Source organism: Castor canadensis, chromosome 9 (assembly GCF_047511655.1).
Source record: "Castor canadensis chromosome 9, mCasCan1.hap1v2, whole genome shotgun sequence".
NCBI classification, from domain to species: domain Eukaryota; kingdom Metazoa; phylum Chordata; class Mammalia; order Rodentia; family Castoridae; genus Castor; species Castor canadensis.
The window spans coordinates 142222028-142242074 of NC_133394.1; the positions used below are offsets into that span (position 1 = coordinate 142222028).

At 39.2% G+C, this 20047-nt stretch overlaps 1 protein-coding gene across 3 annotated transcripts in view; it reads left to right on the plus strand.

The window, feature by feature from the left end:
- The first annotated feature begins 9952 nt into the window (after nucleotides 1–9952).
- Fam184b (family with sequence similarity 184 member B) overlaps nucleotides 9953–20047 on the plus strand; it is a 112970-nt gene continuing 102875 nt past the window's right edge. Inside the window, exon 1 of one of the 3 annotated variants that reach the window (XM_074042547.1) lies at nucleotides 9953–10587. In XM_074042547.1, the coding sequence (XP_073898648.1) occupies nucleotides 10441–10587 (147 nt within the window). In that variant the 5' untranslated portion in view covers nucleotides 9953–10440. The remainder of the gene's footprint in view (nucleotides 10588–20047) is intronic. The other 2 variants (XM_074042548.1, XM_074042546.1) reach the window with 2 other exon arrangements.

Here is a 20047-nt window from a genome sequence, read left to right on the forward strand (position 1 = left end):
TTTTTTAAAAAAATTTTTTGGCAGTTCCTGGGGTTTAAACGAGGCAGGTGCTTTGTCACTTCAGCTACACCCACGGCCCTTTTTGCTTTGGTTATTTTCTAGATAGGGTCTTGCACTTTTTTGCCCAGGCCAGCCTCAGTCTGAGGTCCTTCTACCTATGCCTTCCACATGGCTGGGATTACAGAAATGGGCTACCATACTCTTCTTGCTCTTTGAAATAAGTCTCACTGGTTTTGGCCCATCCTGGCATTGAACCATGGTCATCCTATCTGGGCCTCCCAAGTATCTGGGGTTACAGGTGTGAGCCATCACAATGAGCTATCTTTAGCAATCTTGAAGTCTAATTAATAGCTACATATTTGAGCCGGTAATATGCTCAGTTCTTCCTTTCACATGGTTGCAACAGTGAGATTATATGCTCACTTTGGAATAAGACCAAGAAAATGGACAGGGTAAGAACACCACAGTGACCTGACACATGGCTACCACCTCCTGTGAGCTGGGAGAAGTGCAACCAGTTCTCAACAAGATGTGGGAAACGAATCCCTGATTTTTAAAAATATTTGAAAATAACAATGCAGCAGGAAGACAGCACTAGGACTGTTTACTTCTAATTGGTGTGGTGTTAGTGAATAATACCAGCAACATGTTACAGTTGGATTATAAAACAGTACCTTCACTCAAATTTGGTTAGTTTATTTGGAAAAACTTAGATGGCTCTAACACGTGATAAGAAAATTCCTGGAATCGTTCCTGGAGTCAGGACATGTGTAAACAGTAATCTAGGAGACTCAGGATCCTGGTTGGCCTAAGGAGACTGAGTTCCCAATTTATGCAAACTAAGCTGGTGTAGTATTAAATTGCAACAGGAACCAGTTGTTACTAAGTTAAGGAGCTAGTATCTTCCTGCTGAGTCTATACCCAATACAACCTTTCCATCAGTGGTATCAGTAAAATGATGTTTTACAATGGATTAAATAGGCAATGGCCCAGGAGGAGCAACTTGGGGACAACTCTGGGGATCCTGAAAGAAGGATCCAAGGGTATAATCATCTTCTATTAAAAAAAAAAAAACCTAGATTGACTTTATGATCACACCCCAAGTAAACAGAATGGTCTGAAAGAGTGGTGGAACTCTGGTGACACAAATCCCTATACTAATTGAAGGATGGCATTGATGTTGGTCCCAGCCAGTGCATTCTCTGGGGACTTAGTGTGTGGCTTGTTTGCCCTGGCTCTGTAGGAAAGTGAGTCTTCTCTGGTGATTCGAGTGCTTTGGTCCAGAGACCAGTTACTGTATTTGAACCCAGCTTCTCTATGTTAGTCTTAGTCTCTTTAGGATATATTTCTTTAAATGTGTAAGGTTGCCAAATTTAGCAAATAATAATACAGGACCTAGCACAAAGAAGAAGTAGTAATACAGGAATTTCATATAGGACACATATCAGGAAAACAATATCTCTGAAATACGAATTTAACTGGCTCCCTATGTTTTAGGTGGCAGCCCTATAAATGTCTTGGTAGCATTAAGCTTGGACTGTCCTACAGTTATGTGCTAAACAACTGGTTCCATTGTGTGTTACTTTCTTACCTCTACTTATTGGGATGAGGGAGGTTCACACCTAGTTAACCCAAGGTTAGAAGGTTGAGGGATGAAAGAGTATGCTTGTTTGCAGAGTAGAGACTTTTTATATGAGATGCATGATATTTAGTTAAAATGACCATGTAACAATTACATCATTTCCAGACATAACCCATTTTGAAAATGCATTCTCCATAGTGGGCAGTTTGGGTTTGTTTCTTGCTAGTCAGGCATTCTACTGCATGAGCTACTTCAAGCCCCTGTTGTTTCTTAATTGTGTGTTTTAACCAGTTACTTTCTCACTCTCCTTTAACATGAAGGTAAAGATTAAGTGTATTACTCTCTTTTGTTTAAATACTTGATAGGTAGCACAGTTCTGGCAGCCATTCTTCATCGCAGAAAAGGTCTACAAATTTGGATCATCAATCTTTGCCTTCCAGAGCCCACAACAGACTCAAGGATTTGAAGGCACAAGGTACCCTGGGAGGTGGGGGTGAGAAGCAAAGTTGGAAACAAGGGAATTAGTGAAGGTATATTTTTGCCCTCCTGTTATAGCTAGGCCTCAGACTCTTTCTAACAGAAAATAGAAGGTTTGTTATCTGGAGAAACTGAACCAAACAGAACGGAGGGATGAGAGAGTCTGGCAGTGAGTAGTGATATGCTGTGTTGAAGATAGAAGAATGCCAGTGTCGTGAACACTGTGAGCCTCCAGTATACTTTCTCTACTGGCTAAACTGGGATGATAAACCCTGTCCTGCCCACCCCACACAAAAAGATGAACACTGAAAAAAAAAAAAGTATGACACTTAATATTTGTTACAGTGAGACCCAGAGTCTGCAAAGCCAGCTCATTCATACACAGCTTATAGGCACTTGAAATCACTTTATATTGATTAGCCAAGAATTGCTAGACATTTAAAGAAGCCTTCAACATGAAAGATGAACAAAAATCTCCCGAAAGAAGCAGTGATATTCTCAAAAACAGGAGGACATATTGCATGCTTGAAATAAGAACAAGATGCTTTAAAATCATAAAATAAAGGCTATTAGAAAAATAGAAACATTAAATATTCAGTAGATGTTTTAGAAAATAAGTTGCAGTCATTTCAGAAAGTAGAAAAGGTAGAGATGTCAAGTAGGCGGACAAAAAATTAGAAGATCAGGATGAGATCCAACAACAAATGAATTCTAAAATGAGAGAACAGAGAAGGTGGAGAGAGGAAAAAAATAACATTTCCTGAAAATGCGGTATGTTAGTCTCCTAAATAAAAGAACTGAATTTCAAAAATTCAGCACACTGAATTAAAAAACAAAAGTACATCATGATACCATGATGCCATGGTAAAAGGAGATCCAGAAAGCTTCCAAAGAAGAGGAAAAACAGGTTACATAAAACAGACATTTGCAGAATGACATTCAGACTTCAGATAATAATGGATGCTGAAAGACTATAAAAGAAAGGCCTCACACATGAAAGGAAAAAGTATCCCCAACCTAGAATTCTGTGCCCAGACAATCCAATCAAGTATGGGGCTGAAATGTACATATTTTATAACCTGTCTGGTCTCAAATTTTTATCTCACCATCTACCCTTCTTTAGGAGATGTTGGAGAATGTGCTTCACCAAACAAGGGAGTAATCTAAGAAGGTATAGAACACTGAAACCATAATGTCTCACAAATGAAAGCAGTGAAGGAAAGTCTCAGAAAACTGTTCCGAGTAAGTAGGAAGGGGGCTCTAGGAATAAGGTCTCTAGGAAAACATGGAACAAAGTGAGCACAGAAAAAATGTAGAAAAGATTAAGACAAATGTTGGGATACTAGGGAAGAAAGATGAGCACGTGGGAAACTAGATTCATGACAAAATAAGGCAAGTAAAATTATACACAACACATTTTGGATGAGTGTTCCTGTCACAAGAATAAAATTTTATTTCTTAAAAATTATAATTTCCTAACCAAATTTTAGAAGTTTGGCATTACAAATATAGTACAGTTGAAATATTGTCAGTTCTCCACAGTTCTGATAGATGTTTGCTTTCACTGAAATGAGCACTATAGAAGATACTTTCCCAAAAAAGGCTTTCAACACTTGTTTTATAAAAGGAATTAGACCCTTGATTAAGCAAATGTCAATTTTTTATTTATAGGGATGATGGGTATAATCTATAGCAATTATTCCAACCAGCTTTTCATTTAAGTTTTAGTCTTTGTGCATTTAAAAAGTACAAGGAGCTATCTACTTTCTAAAAACAATATTTTGAACTTCATATTGTTTTTCACCTTCCATCCTATTTTTACCATAAAGATATACTTACATACAGTGTAGATCTTGATGATTTTTCACAAATTGTATATTCATTCCAAGATTACATCAACATCTATGGTACTCAGATCCTAGTACAAAAAAATTTCTGATTCCCTAGTTCCCTTTCCCAGTCTATACCTCTCCAGAAATAACATGTCTTCTATAAAATCAACTAATTTTGTTTTTCCTCAAGCTTCACATGAATGGAATCACAGTATGTATTCTGTTGTGCTTAGGTTCTTTCATCAACATACTGGTTTATTTTTTTATTGCTGCAGACTATTCTATAAGTAACCATAATGCATTTATCCTTTCACCCATTTTGGCATTTGAGCTCTTGCCGAGTTTTGGCTATTACAAATGAAGGTACAATAAACATTTTGTGGGTTTTTGGTGGATATATGTGTGCTCATTCCTCCTGGGTATATACCTAGGAGTCAAATTGCTGTGTCATAGGGTGTTTGTATAGGTTCAATTTTAGTAAAACTGCCCAACAGTTTCCAAACTGTATCATTTTATGCTCCCACCTCAGTGGATACAAGTTCCATTAGTTCCATATCTTTACAAACATTTATATTCTCAGTCCTTTTAATTTTATCAGGTCTGGTGGTTGTGTAGTACTCTTATTTCTCTTTAATTTAAATTTCCATATCAGTGATATTGAGCATATTTTATATGCTTATTAGCCGTTCGGATACCTCTTTGAAAGTACTTGTCCAAACTTTTTCTCACTCGTAAATTACACTTACCTTTTTCTAGTTGATTTGTAGTAATTCTTCATATACACCTCATAAAGTTCTTTGTCTCATATATGTATTGTGAATATCTTCTGCCATTCTATGCCTTGCCTAATTTCTCTCTTAATAGAATATTTTGATAAGTAGAAGTTAATTTTGATGAAATCCAGTTTATTGGTATTTTTTCTAATTATGGTTAATGCTTTAACAAATCTTCCTTAACCTGAGTCTTATGAAGATATTCTCCTGTATTGTTTTCAGAAGCTTTAGAATTTTAGTTTTCACATTGGTTACATTTTCAATTTGATTACTGAGAACAAACTATTTTAGGTATCTCATTTTTCTGTAGTACTTTCTCCTTTTCTTCATGCTCTTTATATACTTTATCCAAACTATATGATTCATCATACATATGGTTCATATATCATTAAATACGTGTGTGTGTGTGTGTGTGTGTGTGTATGTGTGTGTGTGTGCTTTAAGTGATGGTGTATAAATAGAATTGGTTGTTTCTGGGGAGAAGTAGAACTGGTGACTAAGTAGAATTGCAAGGGAGACTTCTTCACATTTGAATATTATACCATATGAACAGATTACCTGTTTAAAATACATTTTTAAATGCAAAATTTTATGACCTTGTGACGATTAATTGGTCAGCAAAGATATAACTTGAATTTTAACAAAATTTCTATAAAATCTTTTAACAAATTGATGAATCAGATTACAATGTTGACATAACTTAATGAGTACTCTTAATGATATCCTTCCCTTGAACTTACGAAGCTTCATAGGTTTTCAATCATAACAGCTATTAAAATTAGTGTTGAAATAAACTGAACTTAAAAGTAGACCTCTGAATCACAATATCTCAAAATGATAAAATGGTATTTTAAAATACTGAAGCATAGTCAGCTGTGTTGCTTCACTTAAAATGTAATAATACTGCATCATAACGTATTAATAATATTTAATAGTCCAATATTTCCATCAAATGACTTATTGCCATGGCAGCTCAGAGAACACTTCTGAGTGGAATAGTCCCACCAGCCCCCCCAACTAGAAAGTTTCAGTTCTATTCCCTTTTTGAGTGCTTAAGAATTCCATTTCTTTGAATTCTAGAAAAAAGAAAGATAATAATATTGATGCCAGGTTCACTCCTCCCAGTTTATTCTACAGTGAATTCAAATGCACTGTGCAAAGGCTGTGAGTGCTTACAGTGTTGACAAGGCTCTTGTGCCACTGCCTGCTCTTTGCCCATGTGCCCGACTCTTCTTTTGTCTTTGCATTCTGTGCCTTTATTACCACTAACACAATTTAAGATAGGAAACTGAAAACAGTGACTACCAATTCTAGAGTTTTTAGGCTCAGATTGTCCACAAGCTGTTCCACAGCAATTAGTGGAACTCATAATGATCATATTAATACTTCATATAACCTGGCCATAGTTTCCAAAATGTCAGATTCCCTCATGTTACGGTGATATACTGAAACTGCAGTGCATACTTTGCCATTTGGGGCCAACGGCCCCCCTCTCTTAGCAGAGAAGTTGGAGGACCTGATACCTTTAAAGGCTACTTTTAATGAAACCCTGGTTTGGATTATAGTAGCTTAAGCTGTGTGTTCATGCATTCTTCACCCCTAAAATGGGGATAGTTGACAGAAAACCATAGCTTTTAAAAATAAAATGTGAACTAGGTGCTACTCAGAAGTGCTGAGCCACAAGAATATATTTTAAGGACATACAAACTGGTCTGCAACTTTAGGGATGGTCTTCCTGAGGAAGTGACATTCAGGTTGATGTCTGAAGAGGAGTGGAGTGAGTCAGGTAGAGTAAGGAAAGTAGACTTCTAGGTCAAGGCTAGTGAAGTACTCAAGAATATGATCTTGTTTTTAGATAAATACTAGAAGTAGATGAGTATTTGTAACAGTAAGTTATCCCCGCTACCTAAATGATTAAGAAAGAAAATTACAAAGCAAAAGCTTTGGCCTAAGTAAATTTCTACTAAAAAAAAATCACTTAAGATGTCACTTAGATTAGCAGCTTGGTAAAGATGAATTATTCAATACCCACTGGGACAATTTAGCCATCTGGAGAAAACATAAATGGTATAGTACGGGTTAATACATTTAGGACAGGGTCCAAAGGAGATGGGAAGATCACATTACCTGAATCCTGTGTTATACAGCCTTTACCCCTGATGGTTTGGTCATGAGGACCACACCACAGCTGGAACTGACGGGGAGGGTTCAGCAGTGCCTGGAGCCAGTAAGCACACCACGCTTGCCCTGTTAGAAATGCACAGGGAAGAGAATGCCAGGTTAAGGGCCTGTGCAAACTCATGTCTTTAATCCATGTTTCTGTGGCAAAACATATGAGGCCAGAATGGGTGTCACTAATGAATGGCTGTTTTAAGAATGATGCAGCTGTTAGTGTAAAAGTGGCATCATTTACATCTTACAACTTGGCCATTCCCGTTCTGTTCTGTTAGTAAGACTCTGTTTGATCATTCTAGATATAATCCACTTACTCTCTTTGTCATATCTATGCTTAACATAAGCATTCTGCCTTCTCATTTGCTCCTTGTTTAACACTACATTTAACACATGAGTTTCATAGATCTTTCGTTCCTATAAATCAGAGGTGAATATTTTCATAAGACCACAAACATACATTACAGACATGAAATATTTTTGCCTAAAGTAGAAAAAAGAATTATCCAATAATAGTATAAATTATTGTGTATAATTGAATACTGATTTAAACATGGGATATAGATCTTTATTAACCAAGAAAAAGTGTCCACTTTATGTTATTAATAGGGTTCAAAAACTTTGTGGCCCATATCCCGTTTGTGTTTTAAAGTGAATATATGCATAAAACGTGTGTGTGTGTGTATACATATATGTGGAGTGGGGAGAGGGAAAGAGAAATGTATGAAAGGTTCTTCTCCAAAATAGTAATAGTAATTTTCTCCGAGTGAAGGATTTGGGGTGAATTTTTCTTCTCACTTTTGAAAAATTATTACAGGTGAAAGAGGCTTGGGGAGTATAAGAAGTTATGCTAGTTGTAATCTAAAGAAGAGATAAAATCAATTATGTTTTTAAATTTTTCAGATTGCCAGCCTTGTGCTGTGAAAAGAAAAGAGTCTTTGACATTAGATAGACCCAGATCCACTTACTAGCTGTGTAAGGTCCCCTAGCTTTAACTTCCTCGACTGTAGAATGGAGACAGTAAGTACCTCAGAATGTGTAAGAACATGTGCAAAGCTTAACACAGTGCCATAATCACATTAGTGATCTAATAAATGCTCTTTATACCTCCACATTTAATACAGCGTGTAATTCGCTTCTACTCTCTTTTTCATTCCTGATGGAGTAAAAGGATCTACCAGTCACAGTGATGGAAAATTCTAGGAGCTACGAGGTCTCTCCCAGACAGGTCAGCTCCTGGTACCTTTATTACAGTAGCTGTGGCCCAAGAAGGCTGGAAGGGAATCTGATTTTCCCACTCTTTTCCATTGTAAGGTTTAAAATATAATATATGCTACTGAAAATATTTTGGCCTCTGGACTTAATAAAATCATATGTAAATAACTAAAACTTGGTATTAGACTGCAATTTCATTAAACTTTAGTGTATAAATTGTCTAGAGCAATGGTTCTCAAGTCTGTTGAGACCCATCGACTTTCTCACAATATCCAGATTGTCTTGAAATTCAGAGGCAGAACACTTTATTTACACACAGTTTTTGCTTATGTGTGTTTCAAGGCAGTCTTGCTGTGTAGCTCAAGCTACCTTCAAGTTCTGGATCCTGCTACCTCAGCTTCCTGAGTGCAGAGATTATAGGCATGTACCACAACACCTGGCCCATACATGTATTTTAAATTGGCATCATTTCTTGACAGTAACATAAGGAGAAATAAATAGGAAGAAATTTTAATCATATATTTCAACATAGAAATGACCTGGCATAGTTAACTTTATGAATAATGTAGTACTCAGACACTTGCACATATAAGCAGACACACAGATGTAATCTGGCAAGCAGAAACATTTATGTCAATACTATGAAGAATGCTGTGAAGCACATACCTATTGATGATGTGGTTATCCAAAATGGTGAGCAATCTGTGGTAAAGTTCTGGCTCCACAAGGGCTCATTTTCCAGTAGTTTAGACAGTAGTTGAATTCCTGTAAAATTTAGTGTATATTAAGATCCTACAGAAAATACAATTTGGAATTAAGTAGGGAGCTTTTTAATATGTGGATTTTTGGCCTGCATGCCAAAGATTTTGTCTCAGGGGCTCTAGGAGAGGACCAGAGAGTCTCTTGGTGGTGATGCTGAGTCAGACATGTGGTTTTCAAAAGTGACTGGGAAGAAGGAGGTGTTCTGTAGGGGAGCCTGAGATGAAAAACTAGAGACCAAAGTCTAGGTTGGCGCCGTGTAAATGGAGTTGGGGGGTTGGCTCTAAAATGGGAAGATCTCAGTTTCAGACACAACTCTGCTCTTTATGATTGCCTGACTTGGTACAAACTTTCTGGGTCAATTTTCCTCATCTATAAAAATGGGTATTTTTACCTGCAGTATGCAGAGGTGGCACTGTGGTTTCTGAGACCCTTTGAAGCTTGCTGTGTTTATGAAGATTATTTAAAATCTTCATATAAGGCAGTTTGTAAAATAAAATGTATTCAATGTACAAACTCTTTATTGTGGTGATGCTGTTCTTCCTGCTTCAGAAAAACCTGATCAGGGTGCTGTCACTCTTCCCAAAGTTCACTGAAACTCGAGAGAGCAAGCCAGAAAGACATTAAGCCCAATAACCCCCTTCCATCCCAAACAAACTAAAACTGGCCCAGCTCCAAGAACTTGACAGGATTCTGCCTCAAGTAGTCTAGGATGGGGCCCAAGACAATAGTGTGCATTTGGAATGAGTCCCTTCACTTTCTCTGGGATCGCTTAGATTTTCAGCCCCATCAGATACCGGACTCCTCCATTCCCCGTTGGTCCTTCTATGCTACACCTGCCACCATCCTTTCTGCCTCTCAGGTGACTTTTTCTCTGCATTCCTATCTCTTCCCTCACTGAGTTCTGCGCTTTCTTGTCTCAGAATTCAGCCACTGATTCTCTTTTGGCTTTTCCCTTCGTTGGGGGCTAGGGGTGGAGGGCGAGTCTCTGGCAACCGCGCCTTGTTAGAGACAGGGAGACGTGCAGAGTGTGGTGCTGGCCCAGGCTGCGCTCTGGACGCCCACATTTGCCTCCGGGTGGCGCGCTCTCACCCCCGCCTCTCCTGCCATCCCTCCTTCCTCCCGAGCCCTCAGCTCGCAGCTCCGAGCGTCGGGAGCCGCAGGTTTTGGCGCTCACCCCCTCGTCACCTGTGCCACCCGCCCCCAGCCAACGCCCGGGTTCTCTCCTCTCACAAGCTCGGCTACCGGAGTCGGCTCTTCGTCGTTGACCTGGGCTGCCCACCCCAAGCTAGGTCCCTCGACAGGAGCCCTACGCCACCCATGTGCCAAGAGCGCTGTGATCCGCCAGCAGAAGCCCCCCAAAGCCCGCAGCTGCTAGCGGCAGAAGCTGTCGCCTTGCGGGCGCCGGCGCCTCGCCGCAGGGTACGGGGACCCGCAGAGCCCCGTAGCCAGCGAGCGGAGGAGGGTGGGAGTGCCAGCCGAAGAGGGCAGTGCGCGGGTGGGCCCCGGAGGCAGTCGCCTCCCGAGAGCAGGAGCCACTGCAGTGCCACCTTTCCCGAGAAAGCCCACAGGCTGTCACGCCCGCGCGCGCGCACGGGCTGAGCATTGGCGTGCTGGGCGCCTTGTAGCGATGGCATCTGCCCTCAACAGCAAAATTCACGCGCCCGGGACTTGCCCCAGCTCCAAAGCCGACGTCCGCAGTGGCGCGGGCTGGAGAATGGACTGTGAGCCCGAGATGCACGTGAAAATGTGCAAGAAGATCGCTCAGCTCACCAAGGTAAGGTGAGGCGCTGGGGCCTCTCCGACCTGGGGTGCGAGTGCAGATGCGCCTCCCGGGGAGGCCCAGGCCCAATCCCGGCAAACTTTGGGAGGCCAAAGACAAGGGAAGCGGTCATAAATCTGGGGGACTTGACCTTAGGGAAGCACCATTCTGAAGCAGCAGACAGGATCTTTGCCAAGGAAACTTGGCCTGCTTACTGAGCAGGTGGGCTGTGCGTTTCTCAAGGTGGAAATGTGAAAGAGAGAGAGAGAGAGAGAGAGAGAGGTGTTCCTTTTCCAGCTGTGCTGAAGTGATCGTGCCTGGAATGTTGTGATTTCATTAAACACAGTACTTTACAGCTAGAAAGGTCATGTGAGCTTTTATTCCTCCATTCAACAAATATTTGAGTCATTTGTTGAGTGCCAGCAGCTTGTGTGGCACCGTACCAAACCTGGAAGGCAGCCCAGAGGACTTACTATCAAACTGTCTGTAGACGTGTTGAGGAGCACAAATGGGGAACACCATGTTCGCCATATAATAATGGGTAGAAAGGATGTTGGGAAGTCAGCCAGCCCCTCTCCCTACTTCATCCCAGGTCCCTGACTGAACCTGTGTGCCTTCCTCATGAAGACCAGCAAGAAGATGCCACCCATAGTCACTGTTAACCCTTTGCAGATCCCCAGTGAGGAGCTCCTCTTAGGGTCCCCTCATGTGGCCTGTATGTAGAGGAAGAACAGTAACCCTCCCTATCTGTTGTGCAAGGTTTGGAATGGATGAATATAGCAGCTTGCTTGGGTTTTCCTTTTGGTTTCATAATAAATTCCTGATACCATGCCAGCCAGTGAGAGGTCAGGTCCAGGTTCTGTCCAGGAGTTCTCTTTCCTCACCATCTCCCTCTCACTTTGCAAACACACGTTTTTGTGGGATCATAGGTTACCCTTCTTGCCCACCTCTCCCCCCACTATTTTGCCAGAAGGAATAAAGCATAGAGGCTTGGAAGTGAACACACCTAGCTGCAGTCTCCTGGCCCTCCCATTAACTTCTCCAATTCTTTGCACATGAGCCTGACTCCAGTGACCTCCTTGGTCAAGGGCTGGAAAAGGAGATGGAGCTGAACTTTACAGCTGGCACTGTTGATGTAACCTACATTCACCTAAACAGTGATGCTAACCAAAATATTTATTCAAGTCCCTGAAAAGGCACCTGCAGTAAAAGCATCTCCTCTGTCTTCAAAGAATCTAAAATATTTGGGGGGAAATAAGGCTTGGCATTATAGCTCACATCTTTAATCCCAGCTACTGGGGATTGCAGCATCATGGTTCTAGGCCAGCCATGCCAAAAGTTATTGCACGCACACACATGCAGAGAGAGAGAGGAAACTGGAGGATATGACTATATCATCGGTTGCATTAGTTATTTCAAAATATGAGGGTTATGAAAGTGGAAACAGTAATGTTATGGACAGGAACAATTTTGGAAGATTTTATGGAAGATCTCATCCTTGAACTGTGTGACTTCATGGAGGCCAGGCACTATGTTGAACATCGAGGGCATATAATTTGGTACAATAATGGCCCTCGCCCTTGTGGTATGCCAAACACATAAACAGATTATTTCAATATAATATGGTAATCATGGAGGCATGCCCACTATGTGCCAGGCATTAAGATTCAGCAATACAGAAGGCAGACTTGATCCCTGGCACACAGTAGGCATTATTTATCAAAGTACATGCTCCACTGTAAGTCATGGTCGATTCTTATTGTGTAGTACCTCTCTTTACCATTTTTTATGCTAATTGCATAAATTAGAAATTTTTGATATTCATAAGCCACTTTTCTTTTGGCTACTATTTGTATGGCATAAATTTTTTCATATCTGCATATTTAATCCTTCTATGGGTTGTACTTTGTGTCTTTGGTAGGTCAATTTAATTCACGTGCATTGATTGTGATTACTAATATATTTAGGCTTATTCTTCCATTACACTGTTTTTCCATTTGTCATTTTTGCTTTGCTTGTCTACATTCCTGCCTTCTATTGGACTAGCAAAGTGGTCTATATTCTACTACCGTTTTGAGAGCTCTACAGTTTATTTTTATTTCTCTCAGAATTGTCTTTAATTTTTCAACATACTGAGCTATAATACTTTCTAATGAAGTTGTCATCTATTTAAGTTTTCCTACAAGAGCTCTACATATTTTGCCCGTTTGACAACACCCCCCCCTTTCCCACATTCTAATTGCTGCCTAGTTTTGTTTATATTTTTTTAATTTTAAAACTAGTTTTTATAATCAAAAGTTAATTAAATTTACTGACATTTGATCAATTTCTCTGTTTTTCTTTTTTTTTCTCCTTTTCTTCCATCTAACATGTTTTCTTTGGATTTGTTTTCCTTCTGGCTGAAGTCCATCTCTTACTTACTCTTTCAGTAGGGGGTTATGTGAGGGAAGGGAATTATTTGTATATTTGAAAATATCTTCATTTTGATCTTATAGTTGTATGGTCATTTATTTGGATATCAAATTCTACCAGACAGGTGATGCTAGTACTTCATTGACTTCTGGTATTAATTATTGCTGATTAAAAATTCTACTGCTAATCTAATCTTCATTCCTTTGTAGGTAATCTGCTTTTTCTCCTTAAAAGCATTCCAAATTTTTATTGTTGTTTATCTTTGATGTTCAACCATTTCACCAAACTGTCTTGGTGTTAGTGTATCATCTCTGTACAAATAGGAGAGTGTGTTTTATTGAGGACACATGCTTTGTTTAATTCTGAAAAAGTATCAATAATTTTCTCTTGAAATATTCCTTCCCTGTCATTATCTCCATTCTCTTTTCTGGAACTGCCATTAGGAAGGAAGTTTTCCCTATCTATCTCCAGAAATGTTACTTTTAAAAAATTCTCTGTGTTACATCCCAGATAGGCAATTCTTTAATCCTGTCTTCCAGTTTCCCAGTTCTCTAAATTATTTGTTCAGTAAAGTTTTCCCATCTATTGTTTTAGAATTGGAGTAAGATTGCTGGTCCTATTTTCTTTATTCATTTTTACAGCTTTATTGAGAAATAATTTACCATAAAATTCATCGATTTAAGTGTGCAATTTGATCTTTTTAGTAAATTTACTGTCATTGAGCTGTAACCATAATCCAACTTTAGAACATTCTCATCACCCTTTGTGCCCATTTCTAGTTAGTCCCTGTTCACACCCTCAGCCCTAAGCAACCTTGATTTTTTTTGTTTCTTTAGATTTGTCTTTTCTGGACATTTCATATATGTGAAATCAAACAATAATTGATCCTTTTCATCTGGCTTTTTTTTTTTGAGGTTCACCCATGTTGTAGCATGTCATTAACTGATTCCTCTTTATTGCTCATGTTTTTATTTCTTATATGGATGTAACATGCTTTGCTTACCCCTTCTCCCAGTCAATAGATGTTTGGGTTTCCACTTTTTTTACTATAATAAATAATATTGCTATGATCATCGCATTCATGCATAAATATTTCTGTGTTCTTGAATAGATATAAAGGAGTAGAATTGTTCATTTGCATGTTAAATTTATGTTTAATTTTTTAAGAAACTGACAGATTGTTTCCTACAATGACTATACCATCTTCAATTCACTAGCCTACCTGTTCAGCAAAATCTCCTAGTATATCTTCATATACTCAGTTCTCAAATTATATTGAAATGTAATTCTTTCCATACCCTACTTTGCACACATCTCTTTTATTAATGCTTACCTCTAAAATTTTTATTGACACGTGAAAATTGTACATATTTTTATGAGATATAATGTGATATTTCACTACATGCATAAAATGTTAATGATCAAATCGGTGCAATTGGTGTATCTATCACCTTCCTTGTGTCTTTGTGGTGGGAATATTCAAAATCTTTTCTACTAGCTATTAGGTGTTGTCAACAGTAGTTACCCCACTGAAATTCATCCAACCCAACTGCACACCTGTACCCAATAACCATCCTCTCTTCCCAGCCTCTGATAACCGGTATTTGACTCTCTACCTTTATGACATCAACTTTTTCATCCACAGATAAAAGTGAGAACATTCAGTATTTGCCGTTCTGTACCTAACTCAGTTCACTTAACGTATGTCTTTGAGTCCATCCTTGATGCTACAGATAACAGTATTTCATTCCGTTTATGAATCGGTAATATTGTATTGTGGATAGTTTCCACATTTTCTTTGACCATCCATCTATCAAAGGATACCTAGGTTGATTCCATATCTTGGCTGTTACTAATACACATTCATCTCTCTATTTCTCTTCTCCTGAAATATCTTCATTTTAAATAATTGGATCCTGCTTAACTTTTTTTTATTATTGTTTTATTATTCATATGTGCATACAAGGCTTGGGTCATTTCTCCCTCCTGTCCCCACCCCCTCCCTTACCACCCACACCACCCTCTCCTTCTCCTCCCCACCCCCTGGATACCCAGGAGAAACTATTTTGCCCTTATCTCTAATTTTGTTGAAGAGAGAATATAAGCAATAATAGGAAGGAACAAGTGTTTTTGCTGGTTGAGATAAAGATAGCCAAACAGGGAGTTGACTCACATTAATTTCCTGTGCGTGTGTGTTACCTTCTAGGTTAATTCTTTTTGATCTAAACTTTTCTCTAGTTCCTGGTCCCCTTTTCCTATTGGCCTCAATTGCTTTTAAGGTATCTGCTTTAGTTTCTCTGTGTTAAGGGCAACAACTGCTAGCTAATTTTTCAGGTGTCTTACCTATCCTCACCCCTCCCTTGTGTGCTCTCACTTTTATCTTGTGATCAAAGTTCAATCCCCTTGTTGTGTTTGCCCTTGATCTAATGTCCACATATGAGGGAGAACATACGATTTTTGGTCTTTTGGGCCAGGCTAACCTCACTCAGAATGATGTTCTCCAATTCCATCCATTTACCAGCGAATGATAACATTTCGTTCTTCATGGCTGCATAAAATTCCATTGTGTAGAGATACCACATTTTCTTAATCCATTCATCAGTGGTGGGGCATCTTGGCTGTTTCCATAACTTGGCTATTGTGAATAGTGCCGCAATAAACATGGGTGTGCAGGTGCCTCTTTTTTTTTTTTTTTGTTTTTTTGTTTTTTTGTTTCTTGAACTGCCTTTATTTGACCTGATTACACCAGCTGCTGTCTTCCTCTTTTCCTCTCTTGCTATTGCCCTGGTGGGAGAGGGGTTGGGAGAGGAACAAAAGTAATATGCTCTACATATTAGTACTCTGAAGGAGCAGGGGCAGAATCCAGAGGATTCTTTATCCAGAACCTCCAAACATATCCTCCTGTGGCAGAAGCCTTGGGTAAATTGGTCTATGGCCACAAGCCCAAAGGACTTTTCAGGCACATGACTTATAGACTCATGCAGCATAAATGGACTTTATTTTATTTTTTTTTTGTATATCAAAATGTTTATTTATTTTTTTTTATTTTTTTTTTCATTTTTCTTTTATTATTCATATGTGCATACAAGGCTTGGTTCATTTCTCCCCCCTGCCCCCACCCCCTCCCTTACCACCCACTCCACCCCCTCCCGCTCTCCTCCCTCAATACCCAGCAGAAACTATTTTGCCCTTATCTCTAATTTTGTTGTAGAGAGAGTATAAGCAATAATAGGAAGGAACAAGGGGTTTTGCTGGTTGAGATAAGGATAGCTATACAGGGCATTGACTCACATTGATTTCCTGTGCGTGGGTGTTACCATCTAGGTTAATTCTTTTTGATCTAACCTTTTCTCTAGTTCCTGGTCCCCTTTTCCTATTGGCCTCAGTTGCTTTAAGGTATCTGCTTTAGTTTCTCTGCATTAAGGGCAACAAATGCTAGCTAGTTTTTTAGGTGTCTTACCTATCCTCACCCCTCCCTTATGTGCTCTCGCTTTTATCATGTGCTCATAGTCCAATCCCCTTGTTGTGTTTGCCCTTGATCTAATGTCCACATATGAGGGAGAACATACGATTTTTGGTCTTTTGGGCCAGGCTAACCTCACTCAGAATGATGTTCTCCAATTGCATCCATTTACCAGCGAATGATAACATTTCGTTCTTCTTCATGGCTGCATAAAATTCCATTGTGTATAGATACCACATTTTCTTAATCCATTCATCAGTGGTGGGGCATCTTGGCTGTTTCCATAACTTGGCTATTATGAATAGTACTGCAATAGACGTGGGTGTGCAGGTGCCTCTGGAGTAACCTGTGTCACAGTCTTTTGGGTATGTCCCCAAGAGTGGTATTGCTGGATCAAATGGTAGATCAATGTTTAGCTTTTTAAGTAGCCTCCAAATTTTTTTCCAGAGTGGTTGTACTAGTTTACATTCCCACCAACAGTGTAAGAGGGTTCCTTTTTCCCTGCATCCTCGCCAACACCTGTTGTTGGTGGTGTTGCTAATGATGGCTATTCTAACAAGGGTGAGGTGGAATCTTAGTGTGGTTTTAATTTGCATTTCCTTTATTGCTAGAGATGGTGAGCATTTTTTCATGTGTTTTTTGGCCATTTTCATTTCTTCTTTTAAGAAAGTTCTGTTTAGTTCACTTGCCCATTTCTTTATTGGTTCATTAGTTTTGGGAGAATTTATTTTTTTAAGTTCCCTATATATTCTGGTTATCAGTCCTTTGTCTGATGTGTAGCTGGCAAATATTTTCTCCCCACTCTGTGGGTGTTCTCTTCAGTTTAGAGACCATTTCTTTTGATGAACAGAAGCTTTTTAGTTTTATGAGATCCCATTTATCTATGCTATCTCTTAGTTGCTGTGCTGCTGGGGTTTCATTGAGAAAGTTCTTACCTATACCTACTAACTCCAGAGTATTTCCTACTCTTTCCTGTATCAACTTTAGAGTTTGGGGTCTGATATTAAGATCCTTGATCCATTTTGAGTTAATATTGGTATAGGGTGATATACATGGATCTAGTTTCAGTTTTTTGCAGACTGCTAACCAGTTTTCCAGCAGTTTTTGTTGAAGAGGCTGCTATTTCTCCATTGTATATTTTTAGCTCCTTTGTCAAAGACAAGTTGCTTATAGTTGTGTGGCTTCATATCTGGGTCCTCTATTCTGTTCCACTGGTCTTCATGTCTGTTTTTGTGCCAGTACCACGCTGTTTTTATTGTTATTGCTTTGTAATATAGTTTGAGTCTGGTATTGTGATACCTCCAGCATTGTTCTTTTGACTGAGTATTGCCTTGGCTATTCGTGGCCTCTTGCGTTTCCATATAAATTTAATGGTAGATTTTTTCAATCTCTTTAATGAATGTCATTGGAATTTTGATGGGAATTGCATTAAACATGTAGATTACTTTTGGGAGTATAGACATTTTTACTATGTTGATTCTACCAATCCATGAGCATGGGAGATCTCTCCACTTTCTATAGTCTTCCTCAATCTCTTTCTTCAGAAGTTTATAGTTTTCCTTGTAGAGGTCATTCACATCTTTTGTTAGGTTTACACCTAGGTACTTGATTTTTTTTGAGGCTATTGTAAATGGAATTGTTTTCATACATTCTTTTTCAGTTTGCTCATTGTTAGTGTATAGAAATGCTAACCTGCTTAACTTTAAATCCTCCTTTCTCTAAGAAAATCTTTGAAAGACCTCACTTTTTTATTTAAAGTGTGTTCATTGTTAATTTATTTTTATCTGTTTCTCCAGCAGTTCATATAATATCTGACACAAGTTCAGTTAGTTTCCTCTCACAGATCTGGTTAAGATTTCTCACATGATACTGATTCCTATATGTCTCCTAAAATAATAAGGTCCAATACTTTACAACTGGCAGGCACTCAGTATGTAGTAGTCTAGTAAGTAAATGTTCACAGTGATTCAAAGTCCAAGATGCACATTAAAATAAACTGGAGAGCTTTTAAAAGTGTACCAGTTACCAACTTAACAACTAAATGCATTGCCTGAACCTAGACTGAGTTGTGTCCTGGTTATTTGTCATAACCAGGACATTTCTTATGCAAGGCTTCCTTGCATAAGAAAGCATCAGTTAGAACTCAGTGGCATGCAAATCTTAGGCTGGCAGATGTTTCACTTCCCTTCCTGTCCTGAACTGAGGCCTTGCAAAGGGTGCTGCCCAGTTATCACACCAGTAACCTGAGACAAAGCCAGCCCTTCTCCTGGCCTAAAGGCCAAGACAGTGTCATAAGGCAGTGAGAATGTTGCCTGTTGCCACAGGAGTCTTCAGCAACAGACTGCCACTTGAGCTCTGTGTTTTCATGGCTTAAGGGAGTGGAAGTTTTATTACACTCCCTGACTTCCTTAGCCTCTCTGAAAATATCCTCCTGCTTGCAGGAGCTTGTTTGGGAACACATATGGAAGCAGTTGTACCAGTTTGCTTGAGGACTCTACTTTTGAAAACTGAAGATCTGTTTTGACAAGCCCTCTCTGTTGGAATATTTAAATTTGGTGATATAATCTTGGTGTAAAGACAGCTATCTGTACTAATGTTTGCATCACTCTGTAAAACAGCATGACATGCTCCTTAGGTTGTGTGTCCTGAATCCTACTATGGTATGTCTGCTCCTAGATAACCATCCTAGTCTCTCTACTTCCTCCTGCCTCCCTCCAAACTTTTCCTCATACAGCAGCAGCCAGAGTCACCTCACACCCTCCTTCATTACTGGTGGGGATATAAAATAGTGCAGCCACTCTGTAAAATGATTGTAGCAGTTACCTAAATGGTTATCCTGATGGATATGATCCAGCAATTCTACTCCAATTCTACCCGAGAAAGTAAAACATGTTTATGCAAAAATGTGTACACGAATATCCACAGAAACATCTTTATATAGCCAAAAAGTTGAAACAAATTTAATGTCTATCAACTGAGGAATGAATAAATAAGATGTACAAAATATAATGAAAGGGTAGTGACTAAGGAATGCAGGGTTTCTTTGGGGGATAAAAGAATGTTCTAAAGTTGATTATGGTGATGTTTGCATACCTAATATACTGAAAGCCATTTAATTGTACACTTTATGGGCGAGTTGTTTGGTGTAGGATTTATGCTCAATAAAACTTTAAAACAAACAAAAACTGAGCTGGGTCTGCCTCCTGTTTAAATCTAGTTCTGAATCAAGTCCTGGTAACTTTATCCCACAAACAAACAACAAATCAGTCCACCTCTACCTCTACCTTAGCCCAAGCCACTTTCACCTCTGACCTCCCAAGTCCTCCTGTGGCCTCCAGACTGGTTTTGTGGTCCACTCTTTCCCCTTCACATTGTGGTAAGAATTATCATTTAAACATAAGCCAGAGTGTGTCATTCTTCCATGAAAAACTCACTAATGGATCCCCTGAGGATGAAATTCCAGTTTCATTTGGAATAAAAGTTTTTCACCTACATTAAAATGTTTACCATGGTCACTTGAGGTGGCTCTTATCCACCTCTCAATGTCATCCCCTCTGCGAATACCAGCCTTCTTTCAGGCCTTCAAATGTAAGGTTATCT